General features: G+C 43.9%; 1 protein-coding gene across 6 annotated transcripts in view; it reads right to left on the reverse strand.

The window, feature by feature from the left end:
• NTM (neurotrimin) overlaps window positions 1-15,956 on the reverse strand; it is a 939,421-nt gene that overhangs the window by 165,742 nt on the left and 757,723 nt on the right. For all 6 annotated transcript variants that reach the window (XM_019421437.2, XM_053900251.1, XM_019421438.2 and 3 more), the window contains one exon: window positions 4,703-4,935. In XM_019421437.2, the coding sequence (XP_019276982.1) occupies window positions 4,703-4,935 (233 nt within the window). The remainder of the gene's footprint in view (window positions 1-4,702; window positions 4,936-15,956) is intronic.

A 15,956-nucleotide genomic window follows, 5' to 3' on the forward strand; every position in this document is an offset into this window, starting at 1 on the left:
GGGAGGGGCAGAGAGAGAGGGAGAGAGAGAGAGAATCTAAGCAGGCTCTGCACTGTGTGTGCAGTGCCTGATGTAGGGCTCGAACTCACAAACCATTGAGAGATCATGACCCAAGCTGAAATAAAGAGTTGCACACTAACCCGACAGAGCCACCCAGGTGCCCCATCCCTAGAGATGTCATTTAAAGAAAAACAAAACAAAATAGAAAGGGAAAATACAGTTCAACAGCAATATACAGAAGAGACGAACCCATAAAAAAAAAAAAAGGAAAGGATCTAAGCATTTCCCTTTTTCCTTTACCACAAGAATATCCAGTGCTATCCACAGATTTAAAAACTATCCTAGTGGAAATGCACACATCTAGAACTTGCCACCAATAAAAGGTTGTCCTGAGGACAAGATGGACTGAAGATTATGTGCTCAGCTAAAGTTCTGGCAAACACGAACCAAGAAAAGGCCTCTAACCCTTCACCCCTGCTCTTGAGCTGAGACAGACCAGTGCTTAGCAGCATGGGGAAATCTGGCTACCACATAAAAGGACCAATCTGATTTCTATATATGTCATTTCTGAATTCTATTAAAATATATAATCAGATTACATGGGGGTAAGAGGACCCACATTGCAGGTGTTTCCAGGAGTGTCTGGAGCAGGTTCGTACCCCAGGATTCAGTCAACAGCAGCTATACTTCTAGAAACTGAATTCTTGGGGATGACTTGGGCAAACATCACAGAAGTCCATTTCCACCTGAATGGGAACTAACTCTTCAAAGGTGGCTTTTTGTTTATCTCCCTGTGCTAAGTGGTTGGGCAAGGTACCAGTAACCAGAGTTGTTTCTCAGTAATTATTTACCATATGAATAAATGAAAGTACTCATAAGTGCATAACAAAGGGCTGAAGTTCTGAAGCTCAGACACTTGCAAAGGTGGCTTCACTGCTGTCAGCAGGAACTCAAAAGATCCAGAACAAAGAACTGGTGGGGTACAAAGGGTATTTGATAACAAGAGGAAAGACATAATCCCAGACCTTAAGCAGCTCACATGATACTATGAAAATGTCATTACCTTCCTTCCACGTGTGTTTATTTTTATGTGAACCTGACTGCATATGCATAAGTACACACACTCATGGGCAGACCATCAGTTCAGTTCTTCCTGCTGCTGCTAGCTTGTGTGTGTGCGTCTGTGCGTCTGTGTGTGTCTGTGAGTGTTTAATGATTGTAATACCATTCTGAAAACTTAATATGTCTGACTTTCATTCCAGCAGTGTTCTGTTCAGGGTTGAATAGCAACTTCAACAAAATCCAGACAGTCAGCTCCTGCTAGGGGAATTAGGGTTTATGTTCACTACAATAAGTGATCCCAAGATAAATATATTTCTTTCTTTTTTTTTTTTTTTAATCCTGGATGGTGATGTATCCTCTTTCCAATACAGAAATGGGGGAGTCTGGCTCTATTTAGTTTGTCTGATTGCTTCTAGGAGGGGGGACAGGTTGTCTCTGAAAAACTATGGTCCACTATTCATTAAAGTGTCAATAATGCTCAGCCCAGGCATATCGACACCGGATTAGCTTGGGCTGAGTCTGTGTACAAGACCAGTGCCTTTTTTAACCTAGCTTGTTTCCAAATCAATACACCCATCAGCATTCGAAAATTAGCCCAAGATGAGATTCCAATACTTGAGGTGGTGTGTCATGCTAAGAGGCCACCTAGCCAAGTCACAGATGTAAACACCTAACTGGGGATTAGACATTTTCCATTAGTGTGGACATGAGTGAAGATTGATGTAGACCCCTTCACCTCACCTCTCCTATGTCTCCACCCGTACACGCACTCCACTTTCTGTCTTTGAGCCTGTATAAGACCTCTGGACTGTAAGCTCAGCCATTTGCTTCAAAAAGTAGTTATTAAATGTGCACTTTGGATAAGGTACTCTCCCAGGTATTTAGGGCAGAAGTGTGTGGGTGGGTGTGTTGGGGGGGAGGGAGAGCTTAAGGAAAACAAATGACAAAAACATGGTCATTATTTTCAGAGAGGTTTCAGCATTTTTCACTATTCCTTCCATTTTCCAGGTCCATAAAGGTCCTACTCCATAAAGCGAATGTCTGTACTAGTGGGCATTTCCTGATTTCTCTTGCCATTGCTGGGTATCCTGCTCTTGACAATACATGTGTACAGGTGGGGATGCAAGGGGAGCATGGTTTCAGGGAGGGGTTTCAGAAGCACCCTTTGGCAGAGATTACAGATGGTGACCCTGGAGCAGTTGCCGGGCCTCCTCATCGAATATGATTTTCAAACTTTTTTTTTTTTTTTGCCAACTATCCACCATAATAAAAATGTATTTTATATTAAAAACTTACACACCCTGAAACAAAAATCTTATATAATGATACTTATTCTGCTGTTTGTAAGACACTGATACCTTCTATGAAATTCCATTTCCTTTAAAAAAAAATGCTGCTTGCATCCAGCCGTTTGAAAAAGATTCATTTGGAGAACCAATAATAGAAAAAGCCATCGCAATTTCTTTTTAGAAGAGAGAAAAATAAGTAAGAACAACGTGGTGTGGCCAAGCTCTGCCCCGGCAGGAAGGACGCTGCTGTCCTGGCAGCCCCTGCCCAGGGCCAGTGTCACAGTGCCCTTGGGTGGTTGTGTCTCATGCCCACTCGCGTCGCCTCACCCTTCAACTGCGCATGGCCACAGCCCAGGGTGGGCAGCCTCCTGCCTTCTCACAGCTAGGGTTCCCATCATACCTCTAGCTCCTTTGTGTTCTTCCTTCTCCAGTCACTTTCCTGCCCTTGTTTACTGACCAAGTCTATCCCCTTTCCTTGGGCTCCCTGACAAGAGAGTGGCAGGAGGTGCCTCCCCAAGAAGAGCTTCTTGCCCCAAATGGCATTCAGCTGTATGGAGGGAACTGAAAATCGAACTGGGGAAGAAACTCCAGCGGAAGGGCCAGGCAACAATAGCCAAATTATGGAAAGAGCCTAAATGTCCATCAACTGATGAATGGATAAAGAAATTGTGGTTTATATACAGAATGGAATACTACATGGTAATGAGAAAGAATGAAATATGGCCTTTTGTAGCAACGTGGATGGAACTGGAGAGTGTGATGCTAAGTGAAATAAGCCATACAGAGAAAGACAGATACCATATAGTTTCACTCTTATATGGATCCTGAGAAACTTAACAGAAACCCATGGGGGAGGGGAAGGAAAAAAAAAAAAAAGAGGTTAGAGTGGGAGAGAGCCAAAGCATAAGAAACTGTTAAAAACTGAGAACAAACTGAGGGTTGATGGGGGGTGGGAGGGAGGGGAGGGTGGGTGAGGGGTATTGAGGGGGACACTTTTTGGGATGAGCACTGGGTGTTGTATGGAAACCAATTTGACAATAAATTTCATATATTGGAAAAAAAAAAAAAAAAAAAAAAAGAAGGGCCAGGCTACACTGCTCAGGGCTTAAGCTTCTGAGATCATAGAATGAGGAATTTGGCCCACTGTAAAAGAATTTTAAAAAGCTAAAATGCAATATCAGTATTTAAAGATATATTAATGATGGGGCACCTGGGTAGCTCAGTTGATTAGTGTCTGACTTCAGCTCAGGTCATGATCTCATGGTTCATGGGTTCAAGCCCCAGGTCGGGCTCTATGCTGACAGCTCGGAGCCTGAAGCCTGCTTTGGATTCTGTATCTCCCTCTGTCTCCACTATCTCCCACTTGTTCTCTCTCTCTCTCTCTCTTCAAAAATATATAAAAAATATTTTTAATAAAAATATATTAATAGCTAACACTTCAACAGCACTGTAAACCTGTTTCTAAGTGTTATGTAAAGTGTAGTCCTCAGCAAGCTGCTCACAACATTGATTCCATTTTACAGAAGGAAAGCCTGAAGCCCAGTTAGTAACTTGATCTGAGTCTCACAGCCATAAAGAGGCCAAGTCTGGTTCTGAGCTCTTACTCCCTAATTAAGAGCTGCCCACCATGGTAAAGTGTCATGTGAATGCCCCAGGGTCAGTTCTGCTTCATGGGGAATAGGTAGGCATCATTCCCAGGGCCTGAAAAACTCATCCAGAGCAGAACCAAGAGAGATGCAAAACCAGAACATTGACATAGGCCTAAAAATCTGGGGGCAGGAACTTGGGGTGCCACCAAACACAGTGAATCAGATGCAGGTTATTAAAAGGGAGATGTGGCATCAGAAACCCAGGGCTGGGAGATGAGAGACACAGGCAAGCTGGAGACAATGGAGGTGGCTGTGAAGGACACGTCTCAGGTGGGCATTCAGAGTGTGGGTGATGGACTCTGCTTTCTTGAAGGCTGCTCCAGGGTATGGCACGTGTGAAGTGCCAGAAGAGCTAAAACACTGGTCTTAAAATAAAGCAGGCCTAGAACTGGATGGAACCTAAAAAAAAAAAAAAAAAAAACTTAAGGGAAGAAAAAAAGCCAAGGAAAGCAATAATTAGAAGATAATCTTCTGAGAAGATATATTATTGGAACAAAAACAAAAACAAAAAAATCCTAGTCCTATTCAACACTAAAACTTACTTCAAAATTCAGCTTCTAACCACAAACTGACAGTTAGTTGTCCTGTTGTCTTGGCCAGATGGAACAAACTGAATGTATCTCTGCTGGAGATCACAGAAAAAGTGTTCAACACAGGCTCTCCCAGCCATCCATCCAGACCATCCAGCCAAGCGACGCCTACCTTGCACAATGAGGTGGACCCTTGAGGTCTTTGGGTGGTTGTCCGTCTGCACAGAGCACGTGTATGGGCCCTCGTCATACACATCCACGTTCTGGATCTCGATGCTGTACTGGGTTTGGGTGTTGCTCAGGAGGACCACACGTGGGTCCAGGCACCACTTGTCATTCCCAGCGTAGAGGATGGTGCTGCGGTTTAGCCAGGCCACCCGGGTGACCCGGTTGTCAATTGTGCACCTGGAGGGAAGACCAGACGGTTAAGTCCAGGGATCAGAGAGAAATGGGAACCATCACATACGCATATCTTGCTTGATTTGTCATGGTTGGCATTTTCTGGGACGGGGAAACAGAAGTCTTATAAGATTATTGTCTCAGAACACTATCTGAGATTTCTGGGCCTTGAACAGCCCAGTGCTTCTTAAACCACCTAAGCACAAGCCTACTTCAATAGTCATTACTATTCAATAGTTACAACTGGAGGCATCTTCCACACCCAGAGTGGCTAGGCCCTTTGAGCACCATAGCTCGCCCTTTGCTTAAGGATTCCCATGATGTAGGCATCTGGGGAGTACTAAGTCATCCAATATTTATAACAACCCTATGAGCAAGGTTCTGTTGGTAAAAGGAATGGAAGAACAAAGAAACTAAATATTTCTCCCAAGTCACACAGATAATATATGCCAGATCAGAGACCTAGATTTTGACTCCTAAACATTATCTCAGAATAGTGAATTCTAACAGAAGGCTTCTGAAGTCAAAACTAAATATGGACCACCACCATTGCTATTCATCTTCATTATACCCAGGGGCAGAAATGTTCAATTACTGTGAGACTAAAGACATTTTCTAAAATCTCAAAACTGTTTGCACATGTAAAAATAGATTTTGTCTTTTTTATTTTTGCATCTGGAGTCCCCAAATTGTGGAAGCTCCCTTCCCTTTCCTTACACTTTCAAATTTTCCAGCTTCTCTCGCCAAGTCCTAATCACATCTCTCTGTCTGTATTCATTTCCTTCTCTCAATACACCAAGTATGTTCTATGGCCTTGGGCAAAATTCACAAATAGTGTCCTGATCCTAACTATAATGCTGGAAATAGCAATGTAGCTCAGTATGTATAATGATGCCTCAAATTTATATATTCCTTTGCAGTGTACAAAAAGCTTTTACATCCACACTGTCTCTTTTGATTCTTGCAGCAAATCTGTGAAGTAGATGATCTTACCCATTGTCTACTTTAAAGATCAGGACTCCACTATTTGGAAGGGTCTGGTGACTTGCCCAGGTTAGAGAGCTAGGAAGTGACAAACCTCTCAGCCAGGTCATCTAATTCCTGGTCCCGTGGTCTCCTCAGAATGTTCAAGGGAAGGGAGAGTTCAGTGGGGAAGGATGACTGCTTCTGCTGAATTCTCAAAAAAAACTAAGAATTGCCACTGAGCACACCAGCTTCCCCGGGTGGTCCTCTCAAGATGAGATATCCTGTACTGTGCATCCTTTCTGCTTGTACTTGTGTAAATGTCACAGGATCATTGCAGGGCCACTCAGGCACAGGTGGGGAGCCTTGCTGAAAGTGCCTGTGGGGAAAGCTGCTCAACTAGAAACACCTTTGTTCTGGTGTCCGGCAAGTTCTATGTTGTTCATTGTGTTTTCTAGACAATGCAGGTTGTAAATGATGGAAGATCTTACCTACCAGGGAAGATCAAGGGAATATTTCTGGAATTGGACATGGGTCACTTGCATCAGAATTGCATGAGGGATTTGTTCCAGGTTTTTAGTCTCACCTCCTATCCTACTGATTCAGGCTTTGGGTATCCAGAAATAAGAATTCTAACAACATTCCAGTTGGGTAATATCCCTACCAAAGTTTGAAAAACACTGGTATGGAGCCATGTGTCCCGGACTAGCTACATAATTTGGGGGGCTTCGTACAAAATGAAAACGCAGAGCTCTTTGTTCAAGAATTATTAAGAATTTGAAGAAACTGAGAACAGAGAATTTAACCATATGCAGGGTCCTTCTGAATGCAGGGCTATGTGTGAATAAATACATACCCTAAGTTGATCTCAGACTTTATTGTGCTTATGACGCTTCTTGGGATCTTATTAAAACGTACATTCTGGGGCGCCTGGGTGGCTCAGTCGGTTAAGCGTCCGACTTCGGCTCAGGTCATGATCTCACGGTCCGTGAGTTCGAGCCCCGCGTCGGGCTCTGTGCTGACAGCTCAGAGCCTGGAGCCTGTTTCAGATTCTGTGTCTCCTTCTCTCTGTGACCCTCCCCTGTTCATGCTCTGTCTCTCTCTGTCTCAAAAATAAATAAACGTTAAAAAAAAAAAATTAAAAAAAAAAAAAAAAACGTACATTCTGATTTGGTAGGCCTGGAGGTGGGCGGTTCCTGAACTTTTAGTTCTGAACTTTTAGTAGTCTCCCAAATAATGCCAATGCTGATGGCTCTAGAGCATTTCTTAAGTTGAATATATCTAGTGGTGAAACATATGTACACTAGGGTTGGGGAAGCACTCAGCTAAGCACCTCACTATGTGAAAGTGTGGTCAGAAACCCAGCAGATCATCATCCCTTGGGAGCTTGGTAGAAATGCAGAGACTTTGTCCCTCCCTCAGATGCAACTAATGAGAATGTGCATTTTAGTAAGATAACACATGTGAAGTTTGGGCTGGTCTAGAATGCACTTCAAGACTTCCTTTGGCTTTGATGACAATACCTAGAATACTCTGAGAGCAAATGAGAGGTGGAGAAGCATGGCCAACAAGGAAGTGCCTGATGCCATCCCTTCCCTTAGGTTCCCTGCAGACATTCCTGATGTTCTTCCTCTCAGGTTGCCTCCCTTGAAATGTGGATTTGGAACCACAGTGTTTTGAAATCCCTGAAGAACAACAAACTCCACAGGATACTTTACTAGTAATACACCTGGGATGTTATGTGTCTTAATTACCTTAAGAGTGGTCCTTGCTCTACATTTTGCTTGGATCCAAAGCAGAGAAATAGACTTTCATATTCATGGCTAATATTTACTGAACACATATTATTGTATACTCGGTGCTATGGAAGCCTATTATATAGATTACTTTATCATCTCAAAAACCTGGTAGATTCACTTATTAATTCCAGTTTACAAATGGAGTTAAATTGAGTTGAAAAATATCCAGATTGAAAAAAAAATACCTGAATTTAGTAGAATAACAGTGGTATTAAGCTTCAGACCCAGAATTCAGACCTAGTTTTATTTGTTTTCAAATTTGGTGCTCTTGAATGTCCTCATAAGCCCTCATAAGCACATATATATATATATATATATATATATATATATGTGCCCTATATAACATTTAAATTCAATGTGCAATAGAATCAGCAGCAAACCCTGATAAAATACAGATGCTTGGCCCCTCCCTGGTCTGGAGACCACATTTTTGAAAGCCATTAATTTAGACATCTGGTTTCTGGTGAAATGAGAGCTGCAGAGTGAGTAGGCACTAGGAAATGACCCTTGTTTGAAACAGTTTTCCATTACTTTAAAGGAGAGAACTTCCTTGCAACCAATCTGCTCTGGAAAGCCAAAAGCAGAGTCCTAGTTAGTTTCTCCTCTAGCAACTAAAATTTGACCAGACACCAGGTGAATGGTCAGCCGTGGTGCAGGAAATTCTGATCAGCAACCTCTGCACAGCTTGAATAATTGTTTTTGATGCCCGCAATGGGGCATCTCACAGCCTCTCTGAGATGAATCCTAGAGGACAGTCGTGGGCTTCCTGTGAGTGTCTAATTATTGGAAATTGACTGAAACGAAGCAGTCTCACTACACCGCACTGTGCGTACAGGGCCAAAGATGTTCATTTGCAGATACACTAATGCTCTGAACACAGCCAATTTCCAGCACGGTTATGCGGCCCCTGTGATATACTACACTGAAAAGCTGGCATAGCTTCAGCTGTGGTTTTGGGCACATCCAAGGTCATGTTTAGATGTCCAAACTGTCACTGCTGGATATCAGTCTTGCTGAGTCTCCACGGCATTAATGCTGGCTTCTGCAGAGATGGATCACAAAGGTAACTTGGCAGCCAACTACAGTCACCTCCTCATACCTGTCCCCATCTATCCGTCTCATTTATCGAATCTTCACAACAATGCAGAGGAGACAATTCTCCCAGGTTAAAAAAAAAAAAAAAAAAAAGAAAAGCAAGCATAATTGCTCCCTCAGTCAGAATGCTCTGGTTGGGGGGGTTTGGTAGAAGACTGGGGTGGAAAATTCCATCAACTGGTTCCCTTTTTGCAGAGATGGTCCTTTACAAAGATCTACAAAAGACTTTTCAAACACATCACGATATTTCATGTCCTTCAGGAAGGTAATTAACTGTATGATTAAAGGTAGGGAAGGCTTCAAACTCAACTCTCCCTAATCCAGGCAAGTACAGATGGCAACGACCACTTGTTATCAGGAAATGGTCACAGGTCAGGATAAGACAGGCCAGGAAGGGAGATGCAGAGACAGAAAGAGTTGAAAGTACCCTGCCTAAACCTTGATAGACTCTCTCCTTTCTCCCTGCATTCTTGAGATATGCTAAGCTCCCAACCTGAGCATCCTTTCCACCATCCTGGCAGACATACGAAGAGAAACAACATCTATAGACCTAAGCCTTCTGAATGGATCCCTGGAACTCCCAATTCCCCACCTTCAAACATCTATCTCTCAATTCTGAAATCTCCAGTCTTCTAGCTTTAATGCTGCCATCACTTATTTCCATCCCCCAGCCCTCTGGCCAGTGGCCATCAGCATTCAGTGTTTGTGTGAATGGCCTTCCTTTCCTACCAGGCCTGTGAACCTCCTGGTTTCCTACAGACAGCCCATGGCCTGACCTATGAGATATCCTGGCAGGATCCAAACAGACATACAGAGCCTGGGAAAGATGCTTGTTTATTATTTCACTGATGAGCCAGTGTCCTTCACAGTCTATGTGTCTATCTGCACCCTACTCCTTTCCTTGGAGAAATTTCTTTATAAAAAGAGCAGACCTGATCTTTTTGAATACAGAAAATCCAGGGTGTGTGGCCTGCATGGATTGGGAATGTATTTTCTTTGATGATGAAAATGTTCACATATAGTTGAGTAGAAGATCAGACATACATGCCTATGCTGTACCTTGCACCTGAGCGCAGTGTATGGCAGGGAAAGCTGTCATACCTGTCATTTTCTGTAGTTGCAACAATTGTGCCAAAGCTCCAAAAATACAGCCCTCTATGTCCTTAATCTCTTGCTGATGAATAGTGGCTTTATTACACTTGCTGCATTTATACATAGAGTAACAGCAAACAATGATTAAGCAAGCCCAGGATGAGGGGCTGCAGAGATAGAATCATAAGAGTGTGGATTCAGGGTCTCAAGCTACTTTAGGATCTAAAAGGAAATGAGAAAGAGAAAGGCAGACAGAGAGTGTGTGTCTAGAAATTGTAAGAAAAATAGAGCAAAAGCATCTTCTTGGAATCTTCTAAGGAGAAAGAGAGCACTGAAATAAAGAGAAGGATTATTGCAGAAAGAGAGAAAAATCCAGGTTTGGCCTTTCTTAAACACACCCGCCTGAAGATCTGAGGACTATAATGGATCCAGACAGTGGGTAATCCAACCATTCCTTCTATCAAATGGCCCTTTAACTGCTTTTGAAAAGCAACACATCTTAAGCAACGCTTGAGACTACAGTGAAATAAGAGCTTCCGCCCTTCACAGCACCTGGTCACAATCTCCTCTTATTGCACAGAAATGCTCCAGCTGCCCCTAAGTTTGGTTCCTCTGAGCTTTTGGCTTGTGCCCCACCCCTAACTACAAGCTTCACAGAGAATCACTACAATGTGGACAGCTGAGAAATACCGACACCCAGCCTCATGGAGTTTTCATGTGTGTCTTCCAGATCTGTTCCTGGGGGAAAACCAACAGGCAAAGCAAGATGCTTTATCACCAACCTGATGAAAATTCAGACATCACTGGTACCTTAGCCTTTTATTGTAGGAGAAGACTTCCTTAGTAGGGTTGCTCATTTTGACTCTACTGGAGTCTAAGTTCAGGTTGATATTTATAAAATTATCTTGGGCTATACAGAGACAAAAACACTGAACTTAACACTCCATTTACACAGGACTTGAATCCCTCAATTACTACTGTTTTTTGTTTAACACTGAAAAGAAAAACAGATATGGGCTATAACATCTTTCTTAGTTATGAAAATGACAACACTGCCCATTCCTGGGTAGAGACAGAAGTCCTAGGAGAAGGACCAGGGATGAATTCTAGCTTGCACATGCTACCCTGGGATCCCACACTGCTGGAGGGTAGCTATGGTCTGAGGGTGGGTGGGAAGAGCCATGAGAACAGGCTGTGAAGTCAGACTGCAGAAATCATAGTCCCGGCTCTGTGCTTGCCAAGTCTCAGTAAGTTTCATTTCACTCATCTGCAATGGAAATAACATTTCCTCCTGCATGGGGTTAATGAAAAGATTAAATGGACCCATGCATCTAAATGGATTCCTTTGCACTTAGAAACTCAACAAACAATGTGATTATACAATGTTATACACACTGCTTTCTCGTCTTCCATGTGATGTTGCAACACTGATTAAAAGGTAAGTTCTTGAAAGTAACGGCCATGCCTTATTTTTCTCATGTACCCTAGTAAGCATTCAATAAATATCTGTTGACTGATTAATTTTTGTTTAAGATCACTCATCTATCACAATCTCTTCAGAAGTAAAAGATCATGGAGACTGTGTCCAGGAAAGGCCCAGGTTGTGAGGATAACTACTCTGCCCATCATTTATAATGAATTTATAATGCAAAATGCAGACACCACCCTCGATGCAGTGGAGGCCCTTCCATTTCACTAATGTCTTGAAGATGAATCCAGAAGGCTTGGCTTTGTAGACCTCCAAGAAGTGTTCCACATAAGCACCCCTATCCACCTAAGTCAAAGAAAGTAGCATCACCTCAAAAACTGCTGAGTGAGGTGGGCCATGACTTGTCTGAAATGAATGGCACAAGATTTTGATTTGTTCTAGTGATAAAAACCCAGTGCAAACTCAAATATTGAAGAAGGCTTGGAACTGCTTATCTGGTCACATCACATTTGTAAGCCATTGCTCCCACAACCCACTTCCTTACTCAATAACTGTCACATGCATGCAACACTGTGGGCTATGAGTCATCTTGATCATGTCATACAACCACAGAAGAAATCAATGGAGTTTTTTTTTCCATAGGTGACCAAAGTCAGGCATCCAAAAGGTTATTATTATTATTATTATTACCATTCCTTTCCCTAACATATACAAAATTGTCTAAACCTAGAGGAGGGTCTCTTGAACTCCTTGGTGGAAACCAACATTTCCTAAGGGAGAGAACCCAGAAGTGCTGAGGGAAAAGTTCAGTGGAGATTCACTCTGGACTTTATCTGCCATTTGACCTTGGGGTCCAGTGAATGATCTCCTGCAAAGCCTCACCTAATTTCCCACTGCTTTAGGCAAGATGTGTGTCTGGTATTTGGACTACTTCTGTTACCTGAGTGTTCTATTCACTTGTAGGATTCAGTAACCCACTGTTTTTAGAATGCCCTTCTTCACTGTGTGGTAAACAAATTCCTATCCCCTATCAAGGCCAATTTTAAATATGATTTTGTGTCCCCACTGCCTATCATTTGCAAAAATGTTTAATCCCCTATGACTGATCTCCACACATCCCTTGGTTACTTTCAGGGCAATTTGGATCTTGTGAGAGTTGGGGTGGCCATTAAGGTTAGAAGGAGGTGCTCAATAGAAGAGGGCAAGCATAGTCTTTCAGGCAGCAGGAAGAGAATGAGCAAAGTACAATGAAGCTGTAAAAAAACTCCTGGCATGTAGGGGTGCCTAGGTGGTTCAGTTGGTTAAGCATCCTACTCCTGATTTCAGCTCAGGTCATGACCTCACGGTTTGTGGGGTCAGGCTCCATGCTGTCATCAGGGAGACTGCTTGGGAATTTATCTCTCTCCCTCTCTCTCTCTCTGACCCTCTCACACTTATTCTCTCTTTCTAAAAATAAATAAACATTTTTTTTAATCCTCATATATTTGTAGAAGTTTGGAAATTTAGACAGGATGGGTTAAAGGTGATGAGTCCACTGAGTGAGTGCACTGCTATTTCTGTGTCACCTAGATCAACCACAGACTGATATTTCCTCCGGCTTCCCGTTGGGTTTTGGCTGATGGGAAGCATTGGCAGGAGATGGGGTGTGGGGGGTAGGAGAGGGGCTGTCACAGGCTGTCAATTCCCTCGGTCAAAGATGATTGATCCTAGCCAGTGGACCTCTCCACACAGCCCCCTCTCTCTGGTGGGAGCTATGACCTCCTCCTTAATTCCCTCAGCCTTGTAGGTGTTAATGATCCCCTCTTGTACTAGCCCTATGGTCTTGACTATCCCTGTAGTTTTCCTACACTTTGGCTCCACCTCTGTAAATATCCACTTTATTAAACTCTCCTCAAATTACTCTATTTGAGTATGCCATCTTTTTTTTTTTTTTTTTTTTTTCCCTGCAGGAACCCTGACTTTTGCAGGTTGATTGTGCACTACACTATGTGAAAGATTTTGGGTGTTTTGTTTTGTTTTGTTTTGTATCCTGAAGTCAAGAGGAACCAGAGAATCAAACTGAAGAACTTTGCAGTGGCTAACTCAAAAAATTATCAATGGCTAGAAAAGGCAGCAAACTTGAGCTTGTCTCTGTCTTCCAATGGGTGGTCCTTCCTGGCATGGAAAGGGCTGGGAAGAAGAAATCCAATTCCAGCAAATGAATCCGTCTGCAATCTGTTTTTCTCCTTTTCTTTGTCTCCCATCCTGGTCCTCATCAGCCACTCCATGGAAAGCCGCATTCAAGATGGGGCTTCATCCTGGAGAAGCTGGGCCCAGACTGGCAGGTGTAAGTAGAAAGCACACTTCTAATTATTATCCAGTCTAGATATCTTTTTACAATGACACTGGGAAAGCCAGGACTCACTCAGGTGAACTGAGATGGATGGCACATATTAGACCTTTGGTGTCATGCAGGAAAAAGGGTCTGGAAGTACCCACCTCCTCACTGGCTCAGGTCCTCGAGTGGCTAAGAAAGATGTACCAGCCTCGCTGGCCTTGTGCCTAGGAGTCAGCCTCAGGTGAAGTCAGTGCGGCTTCATATCTGGGACTAGTTCCAACTCTAATTCCTTCTTGAGACAACTCTAAATCCTTCCCCAGGCCTGGATCCTGTCTCTAGTGCCTCTCCCATAACTGGTGAAAATTGCTATAGTTAGAACTTAAATATGCCCAGGATGGGAAGAACTTGTGGCCTAGGAGGCCAAAACCACATCCTAGACCAATCACAGCTGACATTTTCCTTCCCACCAATGAGCATGCCTGACACCCAGGCAGTTCTGACTAGTCAGCAGACCAGGCTGTGTTTCTACCTGGTTCTCACCATGGAGACTGTGTACACATATGACCCTGTGTCAGGGAAGAAGGAGTCAGAATGAAAGCAATCCAGAACGAGGCCATAGCTTTTCCTCCTCTACGGTGGAAGAGATAGTCTGCTATCTTAAACTCCCATGGTGCACCAGAAGGAAGAACAGGCCAATGAAATGTAGCATGACAAAAAGAGCTCCTGGGTTGGAGGGGCTTTCTCTACTTTCTTACTACGTGACCTTGGCCACACATTATTTCCCCTCTTGGTGATGCCACTGTGTCTCAAATTACTGCTCAGGGCCCCCATGGGAATCAGGGCCAGTGATAAACAGGCTGGCTTCCTCCCAGGTTATGAAGCTCCATTTCCACCACTTGGGAGCTGAGACCAAGCTGGAACAGAAGAACGGAACCAATGCGGAGGTACATGCCAGAGCAGCTGCAAGGCTCCTTCTCTACTTGTGCATCCTCTGCTGGCCTGTGAAGAGAAAGTATCCCCAGGGTCCAGAAAACCAGTGTTCACTACAAGGAAATGTAAAAATAATTAAGTGGAGAGGAGCTAATTGGACCTCTCCAGAGAGTTAATCTATGAGAGGTGATACTTTTTTTTTGGGGGGGGGGCAGGACATATCCCCCAGAAAGACAAAAGCTCCCGGGGGAAGGATCAGCCTTGGGGGGGCCTGCTGCCTCTCGGAATCCTCAATATCCCAGTGGAAGACCTCACTGTTTGCATATTTCCTGTCAGATTTCTTCATCCTTCTGTGACAGTTGGTTGTTAGAGGCACTCCCTCTGAGTAGAGTGCTAATCTCTTACACTGATTTGTTGTTAAAGGTGTCCCCGGACCAGCGTCAGCCCCACCCCTCCCCTCTTGCCTTCTTCCTCAGATAACAGAATCTGGCTACAGGGAGGAGCTCAGAGGGGGCTGCCAGGGTGCAGAGAAAAGGCGCCAAGGGGCACCCTTAGCCAATTCAGTCATTCTCATGTACCAAGGACTGTGGGAAGCCTTAAAAGTACCTTTCCTAGGCCAGAAGGAAATGCCTAGAAAAATGTCTCTGAAGTGTGTTCACCTAAGGGAAGTACACACCTATCATTCTGCCTTAATTCCTGGAGGTAAGGGGTCTCCCAGTTCCTGTTAGACCAGGTCTCCAGAGCAGAGTTGTGCAAGTGTGCCATGAGGATCTGAAGCATGCAGCCAGAGAATCGTGGGGCAGGGAGGCAATGAGCAGCGTCTGGGTCTCTGGGTCTTGCATTCTCTATAATGTCCCTACTTGGGCAGGACATGGCAGTTAGCCAGTGTTCGGCCCACCTCCCTTGAGTCGCTTTTATCATATCATCTCTGTGCCTCTCCCAAGTTTCTATGTGCTTCTGCTTTGAGCAGCCCACATCTGGGTCTTTCTTTGCAGGTCTGCCTTTAGGCTGTGGAGCCCCTGTGTGCTCACTCACAGAGCTGGAGGAGTCTGGGAGCTTGCACCCCCTCAGGGCAGCCAGCAGGGGCTGACTGTGGAGGACTGGGATAGCCGTCTCTCTCTACTTGCCAGAGTCTCACTGCAGATCTGACTGAAGCCACCTTTGTGGATATTTGACTGAAATTGCAGCTCTACTTGGCTTCTTGCCTTTACCTGCCCTGACTCCCCCACTCTTTCTGTGTTTCTCCAGGGAGTACTTCCTTAATAAGTCACTTCAATACAAACTCCCATCTCCAGGGCCTGCTTCTGGGGCTCCAGAAGTGAGACAGCCCTATTTGTAATTCTCACAAAGGTTTTGTGATCAGAAGGAGAAACTCTTAAGGAAAGGGCAATGCTTCAGAGGC

Source organism: Panthera pardus, unplaced genomic scaffold, assembly GCF_024362965.1.
Source record: "Panthera pardus isolate Hobbes unplaced genomic scaffold, ASM2436296v1 HiC_scaffold_12, whole genome shotgun sequence".
Lineage (NCBI taxonomy): Eukaryota > Metazoa > Chordata > Mammalia > Carnivora > Felidae > Panthera > Panthera pardus.